The sequence below is a fragment of the Pygoscelis adeliae genome, unplaced genomic scaffold (assembly GCF_000699105.1).
Source record: "Pygoscelis adeliae isolate BGI_AS28 unplaced genomic scaffold, ASM69910v1 Scaffold114, whole genome shotgun sequence".
NCBI lineage: Eukaryota > Metazoa > Chordata > Aves > Sphenisciformes > Spheniscidae > Pygoscelis > Pygoscelis adeliae.
Genome location: NW_008824587.1, coordinates 3179141 through 3198851, shown reverse-complemented (window position 1 = coordinate 3198851; position 19711 = coordinate 3179141). Strand labels below are relative to the sequence as shown.

The 19711-nt window shown below is 53.9% G+C and overlaps 1 protein-coding gene across 1 annotated transcript in view; it reads left to right on the top strand.

Annotated features, from left to right (window-relative positions):
• Window positions 1-19711, top strand: part of NTNG2 (netrin G2) — a 47714-nt gene that overhangs the window by 942 nt on the left and 27061 nt on the right. Inside the window, exon 2 of the mRNA XM_009322175.1 lies at window positions 18652-19295. Within this exon, the coding sequence (XP_009320450.1) occupies window positions 18652-19295 (644 nt within the window). The remainder of the gene's footprint in view (window positions 1-18651; window positions 19296-19711) is intronic.

Genomic DNA, 19711 nt, shown 5'->3' with positions numbered 1-19711 from the left:
GAACGTTTGATTTATAATTCACAAGGCTTTATGTTCTTAAAAAGAGTTCGGGGGTCAAAGCAAAAAGCAAAACAGCATGGCTGTAACATCCCCTCCCAAACGTCCTCCAGGAGCTGTCTGAGCACACATTTAAGGCACACTGACCAAGCCAGTCCGCGCTGACAGGGTTTCTACTGGGGTGAGCACTAGACAAGGAGTATAGTAGCCTATTACCTGTAATGAGAAGGGGAGTTCTCCTCCCTCTAAATCAGTGGAAGAGGGGACAGGAGTTCTAATTTCTATTGCCAGCATTACCCGGATTCAGATACCCCACGCCTCGGTTTCCCACCTAGAAAATGCAGGTACACGTAGGAAATACCCTGGGCCCAACCCGCTCAGGGCACCTCTTGAAAATCCAAGAGAAAAGTGCTGCTTTGATACCAGGAGATGCCAAACATTTATGACCATCAGAACATGCCACCACTATTTATTTACCCAGTTCTCCCCAGCCTAAGGGGTCTCATTAGTACCAGGGAAGATACTTTCACTAATTCCCGATAAGTAGCAGCTTTTCCTTTTAAAAGATCATTTGAAAAGAAAGATTAAGTCAAAGGTTGCAAATGAAACAGTTAACTATTGATGGGTCAGCCCGGATTTCCATTTATCTGACTGGCTGCAGAAGGATTAAAAGGTGAACACCAGATTGCTTTCTGCTACATTCACTGCAGCTATTTGCAAACGCTTTCTGGCTAAGGATGCTCCAGACTTCAGTTCCACTGACCTCCAAGGAAGCAAATGACACAAACTGCAATCAGCTCTCTACATCTCTTGATTCAGTCAATACGGAGCTAAAATCTTTCTATTCTGGGCACCAGCAGTATTTCCTCGTAGCGTACGCCTGCCATGTGCTGTAACACTCGCAAACACCGTGAACAGCCATGAATGGGAGTTACAGAAATGCAAACCATGGATTTGCCTTCCTGTCCCTGCCTCACCCCGGGGTGCGCGCCTAGCCCAGCATGCATCTCCCGACACAGAAACCGGCATTCACGGCAACGTCCCCGAGCAATTCCCTGATGAAGCATCAAGCTAAGAACAGGAGTAATATATTGCAAGTTATTTTTTTAGATTTTTGGGAGAGGTTTATGGAATCCCACTGTATTCATGGCCCTTTCTCCCCCATCTTGCACCAGCGCTGTCCTCTCCAGAGGATTAGAGAGTGTTAAAAACGAAGCAGATGAAGGGCAGCCCTGCTGAGGTGAGCAAGGAGCCCACCCAGCACTTAGTGCACAGAGTGGCTGCAGGAGAGATCCAGGCTCCAGTTCAGCCTGAGGACTTGAGCTGTGTGTGCCAGGAGGCCATCAAGGTAAATTTTCGTGGCCTCTGGCACAGAGAATGACACGTGGCCATTTACTGCTGAGCATCCCCTTATGGTCAGTAGAAAGTGGACTCGGCAAGAAATGGCCTTTCCATCGCCGGTCCTGGGTGGTGACTTGACACCTATTGACATGCAGAGAGAGGCGAGCGGAGCCCGCAGGGGATGCAAGCGGAGTTTTGCTACCCCTGCGCAAAGGAAGCGCTGGACAAAAATCAATGTCGCTGCCCACCGATCGTTACAACCTCCGAGCCCCGGCCCTTGGTGCGAGAGGGGAGGGTTAGCGACTCGCATGAACCCTGCGCAGCTCCTTGCCTGCCAGCCTGCTCGGATGCCTTTTGGTGTCCTGTTATCCTTTCTCTTCAGGTTTTAATTATTTTTATGTAACAGGTGGGTTCTCATAGGAGCCTGGCTTTCCAGCAGAGAAGCTCTTACAGCGACTATATTGCTTTCTTAGGTGTCTTTCAAAACAGCAGGGTACTGTCCGTGCAGTTAAACTAACGTTACTCAGAATTAAGCACAGCCTGGCAGGACGCCTGCACTGCTCAGACAACTGAAATCAAAATTAAAGACACACAAACGTCCCTCCTTGCTTAAGGCAGCCAGACAAGAGGGAACTGGACGATGTCCCCGTGCGGGGCATCGCTGTGGGCAAGCAGAGGGGGAGAGCCCTGGTGAAAGTCAGCACCCTGTAAGACAGGGAATGTTTCCTACGAGGCTGTACCGGTACCAAGGAGGCATTGCACAGCCTGCAGGATCGCACGCTACGGTTTTAACAACTTCGAGCAGCACTCACAGAGAGTTCAGCAAAAGGAGGTGTCTGGGGGATTGCAGGAATTATTTGGAGGATTGTCTTTTCTGTTTTACAGCAATTCTAGTCGCATCTGGCTGCTCCCTTCTGGTTGGGAAGCATTTTGCTGCTTATTAGAGTCGGGGGTTTTGCTTTTTCCACAGTTCCTGAACCTTCTTCCTATTCATGTCAATGCCTTTCTGGCAGGGTCAGCTGAAAAATGAATTGTACTTTCCCTTCTGGCAGGGCAGGGGGAGTGGTGGGAGCCGGAAGACAGATGGATAAGTAAATAAAAGCCTGAATGAATCTAAACGCGTGACTGAAGACTAATAGGGAACAGATCTTCTAACCAAGGATGCCGAGGGAAGGGTGAAACTTCAAAGATCACATCCAGGGCATGGCACAGGGCAGCTAAATGCAGATTTCAAATGAGCGTGGTTTGCAGGACAGGCATGGCTGGGGAACGGCAAAGCTGCGCAGGCTGTGTGGGGCAGAGGGGAGATGTGGCGTTACTTCACCATCCCACCCTCCCGGGGAGGAGGAGGAGGGTGGCACAGCTGGGCAGGGTGCTCCCCGGTATCGAGATATTCTGAGATGCTGAAGCATTTCTTTGGTACTGAGCAGGCACCTTTGAGAATTTCACTTTCAAGCGTTGGCGTTTTGCACACGATAAAAAAATATGCAGGTTTTGTGGGCAATTTACACATGGGGCAGGCAGCAGGGAGCAAGCAAACACCAAAGCCACGGTCCCTGCTCCAAACAGGTTTGCAGCTCAAGGGGTTTCCAAGTCATTCTAGCAAAAGCAAGGTGGGGCATACAGGAGAGGTGTCCGGAGCAGACTGCCTGCAAGCCGACGGCCATCATGTAATGGTTTCGCTGCTCCTTGACACCCCGGTGAGAGCTCCCTGCGCCCGGCCGGCGGCACAGGGAGCCCAGCTCACCGCTGGGATGGGAGCCCTTTTTTTCCCCCCAGAGGTGTCGAGACAGTATTTCTTGTTCAGACAACGCTCTTTGATGCAGGGCCGAGCTCTTAGCCCATATTGATGGGTCAGGGGTATTTTTATTTGGCGTCAGCATTGTTTCATCAGCTAATAGAGCTTGTTGATTTTGGCACAGGTACATGAAAGGAAAAGGCTTTATTTATTCATTACACATTCAGCCAAATTTGATGTTTAGTTTAATTCTTAGCTAAACTTTTCTGAATGACGTGGTTATAAGGCTTGTACTAAAGAACTATTTCTCTTAGTAGACTGGGTGCTAAAATTGGAAAAAGCAGACAAATTTTGGGGCACAGAAACGCTTTTCCCTACGTTCTTAACCCATCTCATACCACTCTACGCAACCATATCTTCATACCCCTGTTTAGGTGCAAACAAAGAATTGTGGGTTTGGGGATGATTAAAACTAAAGTCAAAGTTTTTAAAGTAAGAAGGAAAATGGAGTTGCTTCAGAGATGCTCTTCCAAAAGCATTTGTAAAGATGCAGCGTGATCTGGTGATTAAAGGATGGATTCATCCCTTCTGGTACCCCGAGCAGAGACAAAACCCGCAGCCCTTCCCCAGCCCATGCATCTCAGGGAGGTCCCCGTGCTGCCCCTGCGCCTTGTTTCAGGTAGGAGAACCGGGGGGGGGCAAAGGGCAAGGGGTCCTCAGCCTTGCGACTGCCCCGGGCTTCAAGGGCAGCCTTTGGGCTGAGCGGAGCCCGTATACAAGTCAAATGGAAAAATCCTTTCCAAGAAAAGTGGATGTTCTCTCTCCTCTTTGACTAAATCAGCACTACCCACACTGTTGGTTGCAAACCCATCCTTGGCCTTAGCAGAGGGCTGGGAGTCAGAGCTGCCCTTTGCCCTTCCTTATGGGACCTATATGGCATTGGGGACAATTACTTTGCCTTTATGCCAAAATTCAGCAGCACAAGAAATCCACTCCTCGCTGTCAGATTGCCCATGACAGGGTTGTGGGGACAGAAAGCCGCATCTTTCTTTTCACATCTGTAAAGTGCTAACAGCCCCCCTTTCCCCTTGAGCTCTCCAGTACATTAAATTAACATCTGGAAAATACTGTCCTTTCCTTTGAGGAGAGGCTGGAAAAGGCAACTGCTGCCACTTCCATCCGGCTGAAGGTTTCCCTAATCCACCCCTTACACCCATCATGGCATTGCTTTCGAGCGTGGGAGAAAGGGCTGGGGCCTTTCGGTTTTGTTCCCACCCTTAAACACTTCTCAGCATCAGGGTTGCTGCAGAGAACACTATTTGAAGTCAAGATCAATGGCTCCTTGCCCTTGGGGCCGGACCCTTGGATTGCATGTTATTAGCTGCTCAGCAAATTGCATACTACTCCTCTCCTACCACAGAGGCTACTCCAGAGTGCGGCAGGATCTCGGTGTTATAAAAGCAGAGGATTTACAGAAAATGAAAGAATACAATTCAGCTTTAAATTAGAGAGTGCTGAGCAAACAGGATTTCCCCTCACATTTTCTTAAATGCCCAGTTTGGGATTCATCTTGTTGTAAAGTGGGACGCTGCTCCCCTAACAAGGATCGTTTCCACTTGCTGATGGAAAAGACACAGCGATAAAAATCAAGCTGTCAAGTAGATTTAATTGGTACAGCGAGCAGAAAGTTTACCCCCACCTTGAAAGAAATGGGGAAGAATAAACTGCTTTTAAGAAAAGCTTTGCTCTTCAAAGGGAACAGCATCCAGATGGGAAAAGCTGGAGAGAACTGACTCTGAAGACTTGCTGGGGAGCGTGGCCAGAGCCAGGAGAGTAGCTCTTACAGCAGCTCTTACACTCACTCATGCACCAGCTCCAGGTATCACAGTTTTCCATAAGCAACTTTTGAAGCTGAAGGGATTCAGGGAAGTCCCTCCTATTTTTTTTTTTTTTTAAATCTTTATTGTCTTCTATAGCATAGATATGCTCTGCCGTTAAACTTTAACAGGAATTCTCCCTGCAGTCAAGACTGCCTGAGTGGGAAGGAGTGCTCTCCTACCACGCTCTGGTTCCTCTAAGTGAAAGTCCAGTTTTAACCTTCGTTGAGCCCGATTACAGTTTCAGACCCCAAACAACCTTTTTACCACCAGGATTTTGAGGCGTGGGGTTTAGGCTATCCCAGCCCCATGACCCTGCCCGTTGTCCCACGCAAGTGACAGCCACGTCCCCGCTGTTCCCCCTGTGGCAGCACTACGAGCTGCAGAGCCACAGTTGGTCAGATCAGTTCAGTGATCCGTCCGAAAAGCGCCTCTGCAAAACGACCCAAACCGCTTTGCTTTCCGCTCCCGCAGCAGCTGCGGGGCCGAGCGCTTGGCTGCAGCGCTGCATGCAGCAACAGCCGGGTCATCTGCAGCAGCGACAGGCAGCAAACTGCAGAAGCGGGGCTGCAAAATTACGTACGGCACTGGATGGGCACCTCTCCCCCCACGATTACGCTCTTGGGGCAGCACAGCAACGAGCAAGCAATCCTGATGTCCTCAATGGGGACCATCCAAGCTCTGCACCTGGCTCACGCCATTGTTCTGGAGAAACCAGAATGGAAACATGCCCAAGCAGCACCAAAACCCCTGTCCGCGAGTCAATCAGCACAACCCCTTCCTTCGCAGCAGCCTCGTTTCCCCTGCAGCCCCCACAGCACAACCCAAAGAGCTCAACCAGAGGCGCCTTTAGGAGTGGCTGCCCCCATCCCTGCCAGAGCCACGGGCCCGGCACCAGCGGCTTCACTGTTTTCTGCTGAGCTCAGCCCCACTCACCAGAAGCATCCAGACCCCTGCATCCCACCGGGGCGGGGGACGGGGCGGTGAGGAGCCAGTGGTCACTCTGTGCGCATCTCACACCATCCCTGCCCGGTGGGGTATGGAGCTTACAGCAACGCAGCGACAGCAGAGCGGTCCTGAGGTTAATGAATTCCTCCTCTGACCTAGATGGTGAGCTCCATCAAGCATGAGCAACAGCAGCTCGGCAATGCTTGGCTAGCAGAGCCCAAATTTCTGACTTGCCGGAGTTGTTATGCACGTGGGCTGTTGCTGACCTGCTTAGCGGGAGTTCTCCACTGAGATGGTGTGAGCATCACTGCTGCTGCCACCCTCTCGAAGGCGTCCATCTCCTTGGGCACCCAGCCTGCAGTGCTGAATACGCCCCAGGCATTACTTGGGCATTTCAATGCAGTACACAGGTTCCTGTGCTGGAAAACACCAAAGGGGCTTTTTCCTCTACGGACTGTGAAGCACTGCTCGGTGACCATCCAGGAGATGTCTATGGGGAGAAGCCGATGCCTGCTAAGACCCACCGGCACACAGCAGTTTGGACTGACAGCCTTCGCCCCAAACAGATGTGCCATCCCCTCCCATGCAGCGCCCTAACCCTGCCTGCAGCCTCCGACGTGTCCCGTGAGGTCCCCGCAAGTCCCCCCATCTTTCAGGCAGGGTCACCGGGCCCCACAGAGGGTGCACGTTGCAGCATTGACCCCGCATCCGCCTTGCCCCACTGCCCCGACCCGCGCTTGCTCCAGCATTTGGCACTGGTGTCTCCGTGCGTCTGCTCTGCGCTATGAGCAGGCAGGCTGAGGGAAACCTGTGGCTTTTGGCTCCTGGGGTGGGTTCTCCATTTGCCACCTGACCCCGAGCAGGCTCCAGCCACGAGAGGGGACTGGCCAGGGCTGCTTTTCCAGGCATTCAGTGGGTGCAGGCACGCAGCCATGCAGAGCCACCAGGTTGGGTCTCATTCCAGCCGGCTCCCGCCTCTCCCACTTGCTCACATCTGTGCAGAAGCCTCCCCTCCCCGGAGCAGCTCCACGCACGGCGCCGCGACTCCAGCCTCCGCCTCTGCCAAGTCGCCTGGGAAGGCGAGCGTCAGCGTGTGATTAGAGCAGCGTGGTGACGGGTGCCCGAGCGGGCAGCGGGGTCGCTCACCCATGAGCGGTGCCGGGCGGCTCCAGAGCCCACGTGCCCCTAGCCCAGGACTAGCACCTATTTTGCTGCATGCTCCGGCATGCTCTGTTCCCCCAGAGCCGAGCTCCGCGTGGATGCTGCCACCACTGTGTCCGGTCCTGCCCTCGGCACCTCCACATCCCTTTTGGGGGAATATCCCAAAGGGAGAACTACCACAGATTCAACTGATTTTTACACCCAGCTAAAGGGTTTGCGAGCCCCCATCCCCCGGCTGAGTCGGCTGCTTCAGCTCCATGGTGCTGCCATTAAGGGGGTTTGGGGGAGACCTCTAAAGGAGAGGATTGCAGTCCTGTCCTCAGGGACAGCCGCTCGCAGCAGCCAGGGCACATTTCAGGCTGACCACAGCACCATTCCAGCCACCAACAGGCACCTGCTGAAACGTTACCCTTAAAATAGAGCATAAAGCAGCCAAATACTTTGCATGCAACAGCAAAAGCAGAGTGCTTAATGCAGCAGACACAGGAGCCCTGATAGGAGGTAGGGGGGTGGGTACAGGGGTATCCACCACCCAGCCGTGCTCCCCCCGAAAAGGCTTTGGGGGAGATCTGCACCCACATTTGAGGACCGCGGCAGCGCCTCTGCTCCCTCCTCTTTTCCACCCCCAGCCTCCGCATCCTGCCCTCCCCCATTCAAACTATCAGGGCCTCTTACAGAATAAAATATTAATAGCGTGTAGCGAGCCTCTCTGCAAAGGCTGCATGTATTGAGCTTACAAGGTGCACAAGCTTTTAGAGAGCAGGACACTTTTCCTACTTCCTAAGCATTTTCTTAGTCCTGAATCAATAATGCACTCGGAGCCCAGCACACAGGTCGCTGCTGTTGTGCTCCTGCTGGTAGGGGCTGCGGACATGGATACGTCCCTGTAGCAAGATGCGAGGGCTTAATAATCTGGCAGAGAAGGGATGGGGCAGGATGCAAGCAGTTTAATTTGTAGACAAGCTTCAGGGAAGTGCCCTGGGAAGAGCAAAGCTTGCAACTCTTGGGTACAGAAAGTCCAGGCCCAGAGACGAGCTAAAAAGCAGTCAATGGGATTAAACGGCTGCGTCTTTGAACGTGTGCCCACAATTGCTGGCTGAGGGGTGTCTGGTTCATCAGCTTCTGATCTCAGGCTCTGGGTCACTCTGTAATCCACAAATTTGCAAAAGGAGCAGTTGCAGGGGTGCAGCCCCGGTGGGGAGGTGGGTGCGGAGGTGAGACCAGGGCGCCAGGAGGGATGGGGTTAGAGCGGCTCACTGGGGGATTAGCAGTTCACAAAGAAAGAGCTGCTCAAAAATTATTCCATGAGAGGCCGGGCTGCAGGTGATGCGTGTGTGTGCCCAGCACAGATGAGATTATCTGCTTAGGAGTGGAATTTTCTGGGCGGCATTAACCCTTGTGTCACCCACAGATGGGCTGCACACGCATCTTTCGGGACAAGGTACTGGGCAGCAGATCCAGCAGCAGAAGCCGAGCTGCTGCCCGGCCATCCCGGGGCTTTGGAAATAGAAGTGCTGCCCCGAGGTCACCCTCCAAACGGCGTGCTTGGGGCCCTTCTTGGAGAGGTCACCTGTGGATGGGACTGATTTCAGTCTGGAGGTTAAAATTCATCGTGTCACCAGATTTTCTGACCGTTTATAGCTTAGCCAGAGTGGGCGTGAAGGGATTTGTGTCTGTGCACGAGCGGTGCCGGCTGCGTTGCGGGGGTGGACAGGTGACTTGGGTCAGTCCTCGTGCGTGACGGGCAGCATCGCCCTCCAGATCCTCCCTTTGCAGAGAGGATGCTTCCTGCCTGGATGTCAGCCTCCTGCAGAGGTGGTACCATCTGTGGTGCAAAGATCAGTTCAGACCCTTTTCAGGGAGGTACTAAGCACAGACTATCGGGAGAGTTTCAGAGACAGCATGGGGTGAGAGCAGAGATTTCCTTGACCCTCATGGTTTGTCTTGACCCTTGCATCAAGATTGGGTGAAGGAGCCACTATTTTGCCCAGCTGCAGGTGCCTGGGGGAGCTCAGTCTTCAGAAGGGTGGAGCCCCCAGCGCTCCTGGTGAAGCCTGCTCCTGAAATCCCTCCCTGCCTCAGTTTCCCCACCTGGAGATGGGACGTTGCACTGCTATTGCACGACCCTGTCTGGCGCTGTGATGTTTCCCCACGGCTGGGGGAGAGAAGGGCACAGTGCTGAGCTAGGATGAAATACAAATGAGATGCTTCTCGAATTCAGAAGCAGGCTGGAGGGGGAAGGGGAAGAGCAGCCGTGAGTAGGGGCTGATTCTCTTCTCTGGCGGAGAGACGGGCCCAAGGGAGCCCGAGAGCCTTGAACGAGCGGCGCGCTGTTCGGTGAATGAGTATCTGCTTCAGGCCAAAGGGAAGAGGCAAAAAGCAAAGCAAAATGTCTCGCTGAGCGCGTCCCGGTGTGTGCTCGCTCAGAGCCATGCCGTGAAGCTGGCGGTGCCAGTTTCTGCTGACTCACATTCTCCCCAGTCCCACATGCAGGCAAAACGTGTCCTAATGTCCGTGCCGAGGGGTGACCTTGCGCTCGGACAACGTCCCATCTGGGAGGAAGGGGAAGGAAGCGGAGGAGCAATCAATCCCCCAAACCACAGCTGGGGGGGAGATGGAGGGAGTGACATTCGGCTGAGCCAGAATTAGCAGCAGATCTGTGGAGGGACCCCATTTCCACCCTATTAATAATTCATTCCAGCTCTGCCTTTACCTGCTCATAAACAGCAAACAGCTTGTTAGTGAGGACGGTTTTCTCCCCCTTTGCTGTCTGCCCTAATAAGAGCCCCTTGCAGATGGCTGGGGGAAGGGAGGCAGCGAGGGAAGGGCACACGAGCGAGCAAACCACCCCACCAGCCCACCCTGAGCTTCCCATCCCATCCCAGCCTTACCCTGTCCCCACAAGGCTCCCTGCCCCAGAGCCCGCTGCCTCCCAACCGGAGCTGCACTTCCCCTGAGGAGGTGAAGCTGTGAAATAATCCCTCACCGAACCGTGGATGTCTTGCCAGAACCTGCCTACACGCACGGACCATTTAAAAACATCTCTTTGGAGGGTTACCAAAGGGTAAGCGATGCACAGGGGCTCTGCGTATGGCTTGGGGCCGTGCTTGCTTGCGGGATGTGCAGATAAGGGGTTTGCCGGAGCATTCCGGAGCCCCCAAGCGGCACGCCGGCAGCAGCCGCACAGGTGGCCCCTGGGAAAACCAGATCTTCTACTATATGTGGGAAATGAGAGCTTCTGGATTATCTAAAATATATATAACTTCACCAAAGTGGTATTTAAAAAAAAAAAATAGGAGAAAACACATCAACTTGAAGAAAGCCATTAAGATTTCATTTTGAAAAGGCACATTTTGCATTCAGAGCACCCCTAGCATCTCCACAGTCTGATGCTGCAGCGCGTGGTCCCATCCAGGACCCCTCCCTGCATGCCAACAGGCATCCCAAAATGGCACAGGCAAAGCTGTCCCCAAGACATTTGCCGGGTTCGAGTCGCAGCCGTGCTGCGGGGAAAGCCCGCTTGGGCGCCGGGGGACGGGGTAATTAGTGCCAGAGGAGCAGACCCCGGCCAGGCAGCTCCGTGTGGCCTCCCCCCACACTCCCTGGAGCATCAAGCGAGGAGGGCACCGACCTTCACCCGGGCTCATGGGGAAGGGCCGGTGTGGGGCTGTTTGGCTCGAGAGGGGCCTCATGTTTCTCCTCAGTTATCTCCATGCTCCCAGCCATCTCTGCCAGTGAGTTACGCCACTTGCCAGCTGTTGGAAATAATCGCGGTAAATTAATTACGGTTGTTTCACCCTTCTGATCCCTCCCAGCCCATGAATAGAGTGAAAATTAATTGTCAGAGAGTATTTCCAGTTCTCTGGGAGTCCCATCCTGGCCACTGGCAGGTTATGGTTTATGCCCTGAAGCATGAGATTTAATTACCCGCAAATGTTATTTTTGATCATAAGATCACCTTGTCTTTTCATAAATCTAGATAGAGCAGTTGACCCCTCAGGTCAGAAGCAGCAAGAGTGAAAATACCCTGTAATGACGTTAGGACGAGCCCGCGTTTTCTCCCGGGTAAATGCAATTCTGTTTGGGAAAAAGCATCGCGTCCTGAAGTGGTTATTGGAAGAAAGAACAAGGAAGTTTCCCGAAACGCACATCGCTGAGTGTGGCCCTTGTCAAAAATTTGTGTTGCGGAAAATAGATTTAACTCAGTATCAGTGGGGAGGATAAAGGTGGTTGTCACGGGAGCTGGGTCAGGGATGGCATCTTCCCTGCCCGGCGGGTTATTTCCCAGTGCTGAGTCGCGGTGCTGACAGGCACCGGAGTGAACCCACGGCCCGGCAGGGCCGGGAACAGGGACGGAGATCCCTGCGAAGCCCCGGCAGAGCCAGGGAAGCCGGAGCAGGGGATGGAGGCGAAGCGAAGCCCTGCAGCTCAATCCCGGCGTGAATCGGGGGAACTCAGCTGAGTGTAAAGAAGCAGGAAAGCAAACGCGCCGAGATGATCGTTTCGGCTTTATCCTGCAGCCTCCTGAGCGAACAGATCCAGCTTGGTGCTGGATGGGAAAAGGGAGGGGGAGAAAATAAAACTTAGGGGGAAATGTGTGCCAGAGCACCCACAGGAGAGGCAGGGATGGAGCGGGCTGGCCCCTGCTCCCCTCCGCAGGTTGGGGACCCCCGCTCTCCCAGGCCCACCAGTCCTCCCCATGACGGACAGGTTGTTCAGTGAAGGGGAGGCTGCAGGACACCCACGGCTCGGTGGCACCGGTCCACAGCGGGGACGTTAGCAAGGCAGGAGGGATCAGGTGCACGCGAGGATTTTGCCGATGCAGTTGTTTTGCAGGATCTGGTAGAAATTTGATATGAACTTAAGGACTTTGTTGCTGCGCGAGGCAATGTGGGGACCTTGTGAACCTCATCAGCTAACCTTTAACCAGAAAATAAAAGACAGCGTCATAGGTGCCCTGAGATAAGCAGAAGGACCTTGGGATGCACCCGAGAGCTCCTTAAGCATCGCAGCTGGACGGGGCGGGCGCTAAGGAGGGGATTGTCCCCTCCTGGGTGGAGGTTCAGACCAAGCTTTCCTCAGCCATGAGTGCTCCTGAGAACGGGGGAAGGAGGTTTCTGTGCTGTCGCCTGCCCCACTGAAATCACTCCAGCAACTGCCTGACTCGCAGGCCAGCAAAAGGCTGCTTCCGCGCAGAGATGTTTTTCCCCTGAATTACTTGTGCCACTCAGCAAAACTGGATGAAAACCTAGAGATGAGAGGGGCAACGCCATGCAAACCCTCCTCACCCACGGGCCCCTCCACCTCCCGCAGCGGTGGCAGGTGCCGGCTGCTGCTAACGGCCCCGTGAGGGCCAGGAGGACCAGCCTTCGGTGGGCACCAGACCTTCTCCTGTCTGCTCCAGGAGCCTGGTCGTTAAGCAGATCTCTCATTTCAGAGTCTGCAGGAAGCTCCTCCTCGTGTCGAGGGAGCCAGACCCAGCTCTTCAGGCTCTTTATGCTACGGGGAGGGGGAGATCAAACGGCCCCCAGTCCCGACCATTGTCAGTGCTTGCAGGAGAGCCTGGAGACACCCGAGGTCTGAGAGCTCTCTGGTTCACTTTGAGAGCCAGTTCTTGGGGAGAAAACCCTCTGCGGAAGAAAGGACCCAAGAGAAACCCACCCAACAGCATAGATCTTTGTGCCAACGAAAAGCATTTAACTTTTTTCCCCTTTGATAAAAATCTTCCTATAAAAAAAGCCAAGGATTCCCTCCCCCCCAGCTAAAAAAATAGAAAGTTTGGATTTCCAAAACTGGTCCAAGTTGATGAGACCTTGCCATTACTCTTATTAGGAGACTGTAATTAAAAACAAGGTGACCCCAGGGTGACCTAGGTTTTAGCAGAAGCCTTGGCTTAAACAACACAATTTCATCAGGCAGAAGAGACCCCTGAAAGCAAAGCAACGTCAGGGGGGTTCCCTGGCCAAGACACCATTAAACAAATCACACCAGGTTATGAGAGCTGTGATGACCATCCTTGGCTGAGGAGTACAAACTTTCCATCACCACTTATTTTTCCTTGCTCAAGTCTTGGGGGTTTCTTTCCTTCTAATATTATTATTTTTATTATTTTTCTTCATTGTGCAGCTAGTGGTTGCAATTACTTTCCAGCTTCCCTTTGGCATGGAGATTTCCTAAAAGCTGCAGGTTTATTTCTGTGCAGCTTTCACCATTCACAACAGATGTCTAGTTTGTTTAAAATATTCAACAGCTTAATGATTAATCAAGTAATTTCACCTACAAAAATATGTAATTTTATGCTATAAGGCTTAAAAATGGCATTATCTGCCAGGAAAAAAAAGCAAAACAACTTTGTGTGCTCATTAAGAGCCCTAGAAACCAGCTGGGCTTTGTAGAACCAGGGCCTTTTACTGCGGCTGTTTTCCCTCATTCCCTCCCTCCCCAGCAAGGTGGGAAGCAGCTTCGCTGCAGCATCCTGGATTCCTGTCATCATGCCCTGTCAGAGCGATATCTTGTTTCTTAAGAAATCCTCCTCAAGGAGCAAATCCCCGCTGTCACCTTCAGAAAGTCCCTTTTGCAGCATTTCTGCCCAGCACTGGCCCCAGCCTGGCAGCGAGAGGAGGCAAAACCCAAGGGCTGGGTCTGCAGCCACCGGGACTGGGACACACTTCCAGGCACGTCATTCCCCAGCGGGACACTTGCCCCATGGAGGCACAGTCTTGCCGTGATGATATTTGTCAGGACAACTTGTCCCCAAAAAGGCTCTTGCAATTTGCCCCCGGGGATTTGCCCCTTTGGGCTGAGCTGGGGCCAAGCAAGGTTGCAGTGCTCTTTGGTGCACCCTCAAGAAATGAGCAACCAGAAGAGCATGCTGGAGAGCTGGAAACCTGCAATGTCTAGTCACCGTGAGGACGCTCACGACTGATTTAATAGTGTGAGACTCAAAGTGAACTGGTTTATTTTAAGCTCACTGAGACCGAGTTTGCCTGGCTAATGCAGTCTGACTTTTAGATTGAAGACGTAAGTATCTTGAGACTTTGGACAGATTCTTTGGAGGACACACAGCTTGGAGGAGGAAACCAGATTCAAAAATAATACCTGGAATTGTTTCAACAGTGCTATAACTGATCTTACCAGGACCAACGGAGCAGCCAAAGTATGGCCATCTGTTTCCGCTCCCCCCTGCCCTCCCGGCTGACTTCAAACCACCCCACCAGCAGAAAATGCATTGAGCATCCCATGGAGGAAGGACAATTCAATAAACCTAAAACCAAAAAGGAACACTTCATTTTAGCAGAGGAAGCCATAGTGATGTGACTCACTCGGTGGCTTTTGAGGCTCTCCCCCACCTTTCAGCACTGTCATTTAGAGGTTATTTTTGCGTTTGCCCTGTTACAACCACGCAGCTCTCAAGCCGTGTGCTGCTCCAGAGCATCAGGGTGGTTAAAGACATCTTTGGGCTTGCTGCCTGCTGAGCTGAGCACGCTTACAGGTTGGGATGTACAGGAGCCATTGGGGATTGTGCACCTCCATTCCCTGATCTCTGGGACGAGTATATGGGAGACAGGCAGAGTTTTGGCTCCGCTTCTTCCTGCTCTTGACCTGCCAGGTCCCTTGCCAGCGACCTGCCTGGCCAGCTCTGTCCTTCCAGACAGGACACCGGGAAGGGGATCATACTTGTTAGGCTCGGTTGCTTCCTTCACTGCTCCTGTGAAACCTGTCCCACCTCTTACCCTGGCCACCCTTTGCTGGTCTGGGTAATGTTTTCTTATTGTGGCTTGGTCACAGAGTCCTTCCCTTGTGTAGTTTGGCCACTGCTTAAAAAAGCCTCCAAAGAAAACCTTGATAGGGAGCATCATCCCTAGCCCCGAAGGTGAAGCTGGCCAGTGCGGCCACGCTGGGGACAGCTCTAGCAGCAAATACTCAGTGGAGATTCATCTTACATCAGCTCAAGGGCTTTGGCAGCCCCGATGGCTGCTGCATGCAAGGAAAGGAAGCCACACGGCAAGAGCGCTCTTGCCAGGACGGCTCCGTGCACGCAGACTCCTGCTCATACAGAGCTGGTCTGAGCAGCAAGGTGGGTTTGTCGGGGAGTTTTGTGCTGCTGCCTCAAGCCAATTCCCCACCTGAGCCCACCGAGATGCTGCACTGCTGCACCCTCCTTCAGACAAGAGGTGAAAACAGACCTCTGGGATGGTCTTTTCAGGACTGTCCTATTAAGCCATCTGTATGACCACATTGGCAGTAGGACTATACAGCAACACAATATGTTGTCTCAGCACAGGAAACGTACTCAGAGCCCCCAGCGCTTCAGCTGATGGGGATTTTTCTTCCTTTTCCATCAGCCACCGCTGTAAAGCTGCGCTAAGAGGCAGCTACATCCCCCAGCAGGGAGCTCTGTCTCATTAGCAGAGGTAAACAATTCCTCTGAACGTGACGAGTCAGGAGAGCATATTAAATACATCAATATCTTAGTTTTTTTAAATCCCCGCTCTGGAACAGCATGTCGCAGCAGGAGAGGACCCCCTGGCGCTGCTCAGAGCCCTACTGCACCCCAGCTGGCATCACCCCTTGCTTGGGGCAGCTCCCCCTCTTTGGGAGGGGAGTGAGGAAGCTCCTGGGCAGGTGCTCTCAACCTGACCAAGCCAAGCAAGCCTGAGCACTCCTTTGATTTCCCTTGCTCAGGTGGCACAGCTGCAAGCAAGTGAAAAATAATAAAACTATAGCCATTTACTTTTACAACAGCCATCGAAGCATCCATTTAGTAGCCTCCCTGCTCCGGGGATGGGCACCGCACCGGAGCTCAACAGCTCCGGCTGCAGCCCTTCCTCCCAGCACACATGGAGACGGCAAAAGCCACACGGCGCTCAAGTTAAGGCTGTAACAGGGGGAGCAAATCCCAGCACGGCACTCGTGGCTTTACCATCGGGCAGGTGCGTGTCTGAGAGCAAGACAATGTTGAAAACAGTGTGAGTTTTGCTCCAGCTTATCAACTGGCTTTTGCTGCTTTCCCTGGCAGCCTCGTGCACACACACATGACAACGCATGCTTTATTTACGGGAGTCCCCTTTTCTCCCCAAGGCCACCGCTGCATCCCCTGCAAAGGAGCCTGGTGCTCACGTGCAGATCAGCTGCTCGCTATTTTGTTTTATCCCTGCTGCTGGCAGAGCAGCCTTCTGCCTTATTTACAGAGTGCTACTCGCACGCTGCTCAGAAGACAGAATTATTTATGTCCTCCTGAGCTTTTCTAGGCTCCTCGGCGCTGTGGCCTCCACTCGCTGTGCAAACAGTTGCTCGCATTCAGCGCGTGTCTCCAAGCTGCAGGGAGGCACCAAAGGCCCATTTTACAGACGCGGAGTGGAGGAGCTCTAAGTAGTTCCCAGGACTTTTGGTTGCCCAACTGGAGGTGGCAAAGCCCAGATTTTCCAAAGCACCTCATGTTACACATTGTTTTCCACGTTCAAAGCACAGCTGCACTTTGCACCCAAGAGCATCCATTTGTCCAAGCCAGATCCCCTCCTCTGCTTTGCCCGGGGTATACACAGGGCACCCTAAAAGCAGGCCACAAGCACTTAGACTCCAAGAGTTTCCCAGGTCAAAGCAAGCCCACAGTGCAGGATCAGTCCCCAGTGCCATGGACACAGGAGCGGCCTCTTCCCCCGCTTCCAGCGGGGTTCTCCCAGCCCTGGGACACAAGCAGCCTGCGCAGACCCCAGCCCCTCATCTTGTTTGTTTGAGCCCCCAGGTACCAGCACCAGCTCCCTGTGAGCCGGGGACCAGCAGCCCCTGCACCCCGGCACAGCACCGGTGCTGCAGGAGGTCCCCGGGGCCGGGCAGGAGCACGCTGCTCCCCGCACACAGCACCTTCCCGACCGCGCACAAAGCATTCACAAACCAAACGGCAAAACCCGGCTCGGTCTTACCTTGCAAGTCCGCTGTGCTCGAGAGGGCCAGACCTCACATCCCAGCAGGCTCCTCACCTCCAGCCATCAGCTCTGAGCAGCTCCAGCTGCTTTATCACCTCCTCCTCTGCCAGGTGGCTCTGCCTCCCTGATGAGGGTCCCACTGCAGTAGAGCCCGCTGTTGTACCAATCTCCCTGCCTCCCTGATCCTCTGGATTTTGAGTCCAAGCGGGATGTAAAGAGATGCTTCGCATGCAAAAAAGATTTGAAGTGTGTTGCAGAGTTTTTTTGCGGACGGTAGCCACTGTAACACAGCCCCACGTCACCCCCAAGGCAGGTCTGACCCACAGGCTCCTGGAGGAAGGGGCTGCAGGGCAAGAGAGACCCCAGCTTGTAATGACGGGCTTTAACATGTATGCTTGAGCAATAAACCCATTGGCACGGCTAACCCTGATGCCCACCTCCGAAACTTCAACATTTGGTGTGTGACCTTGACGATATGTCCTTAGTGCAGTTCAGCACATGTGGATGCGTGCGTGTGTCCCTGCAAAACACGTGAGCTTGACATGCACTGTCAGTTGTGGGCAAAATGGGATGGCTGGACTTCTTCTGCCATTGCCCAGGCCTGCAGGCAACGAGTGACGTAGCAGCGGACATTGTCGCCTGGATGGGATGAGCCATCCTTCCCACCGTGGTCCCTGCGGGCGGGTGAGGACCGTTGCACCTCCTGCCTGCAGCTGGGGAAGGCAGCGCGGCTTGGGAAGTGCCTGTCCCCGCAGGCAGCAGGCCTGCCAGGCACAGCTACGTAACTCAGTTTCTGCAAAGACGGACGTTAACTGAGGTTATCTTGTATTTGCCACAGGCTAAGGGCGCCTGGACAAGCAGCAAGTGGCTGGGGACAGTGTTTAGGCTGCAGGAGTCCTGGGTCCCTTCTGGTTGCTGGCGGGTGGGCACAGAGCTGCCTGCCCTGTTCCCTTCCCGATTCCTTCGCTGTCAGCTCAGCCTCTGGTTAGTTTGGGCAGGTTGAACTGAGGAGTGACCAGCAATGGTCGTCACATTGGGCTGAGCGGGTGCACCCCAAGCATACCTGCTCTGCTTGTCCCCAAGGCCAGGGTGCTGTCCTGAGGACAGCAGAGACACCGGGAGCACAAATCTCTGCTCTCTCCACTGCCGCCCGGTCCTGTCCCAGCTCAGAGCTGAGGAATCAGGTTTCCCTCCTCAAGCCGTGCTCAGAGGCACTGGGGAGACGGTGTCTCCCCAGCCCATTCGGCATCAGGAGCCATCAGAGGCATGGATGTGCTTTGGGGATTTCAGCCATTCGGTTCTTGCAAGGGAGCAGGGGTGAACGCAGCTTTCCATGGGCTTGTAACTCGGCCAACCTTAAGCGAAGTTTCTCAGAGACTGTCTCAGGGAAAGCGCTTTCTATGAAAGTTGCCCCCGTGCCAAATTGAAAGGCCCTTTCCCGAAGGGCCTTTCAAAGGAAACAGCTCAGCCGTTCTTATAGCAAAGGCAAAGCCACATTTTTCTGTCTTAAATTCATACTCCAGTTTCAGCCCAGCAGTTAACGTTTGACACAAGCAGCTAAAACCAGGGCCCAGTAACGGTGCGAGCTTGGCCGCGTGCCCATGATGCCCACACGATGCCCAGGCGTTGCCTTCTTCTCTTGTGACCGTTGTTGTTGTTCCAGGAGAACCCGTACCTGTGCAGCGACGAGTGCGACGCCTCCAACCCGGACCTGGCCCACCCGCCGAAACTCATGTTCGACAGCGAGGACGAAGGGCTGGCCACGTACTGGCAGAGCGTGACGTGGCGCCGGTACCCGGAGCCGCTGCTAGCCAACATCACGCTGTCCTGGAACAAGAGCATCGAGCTGACGGATGACATTGTGATAACCTTCGAGTACGGCCGACCCACCATCATGATGCTGGAGAAGTCGCTGGACAACGGGAGGACTTGGCACCCGTACCAATATTACGCAGATGACTGCATGGAGGCCTTCAGCATGCCAGCACGGAGGGTCCGGGACCTCTCCACCACCAGTGCCAACAGGGTCCTCTGCACGGAGGAGTATTCCCGCTGGGCGGGCTCCAAAAAAGAGAAGACCGTCCGGTTCGAGGTGAGGGACCGCTTTGCCATCTTTGCTGGCCCCGACCTCAAGAACATGGACAACTTGTACACCCGGCTGGAGAGCGCCAAAGGGCTCAAGGACTTCTTCACCGTGACCGACCTGCGGATGAGATTGCTGAGACCGGCCCTGGGGGGCACCTACGTGCAGAGGGAGAACTTGTACAAGTACTTCTATGCCGTCTCCAACATTGAAGTCACCGGCAGGTAACGGCTGCTGTATTTCTTTGGGCGTCTCTTCTTGGAGGGATGAGAAGAGGGTTACTGCTAGAAAACTAAGCCATCAGCGTTTCTGTCGACCAGTAAGATTATTGGTGTCTCTCCCTCTAATACCCTCTCTCCCAAGGCAGGGCAGTATTGGTAATAAAACAGATGTGTCCTTGCAGGGAACGGCTGGGGCACCTCCAAGGCTGGCGCGGGAATGTCTGAGAGAAGGGCTGCGTCCTCCCGGAGCTGGCGCGGGGGGAGCTGGGACACGGCTTGGATGACGGTCGGGGGTCTGAGTTCCCTCTGAGATACCCTGGCCCCAGCTGTGCAAACGCGGGCAGCCTCTGCCCAAAAATCTCAGGGGTGACGCCAGTGGATCTGGGGGGGGGGGGGGGGAAGAAGGCCCCCCCCCCCAA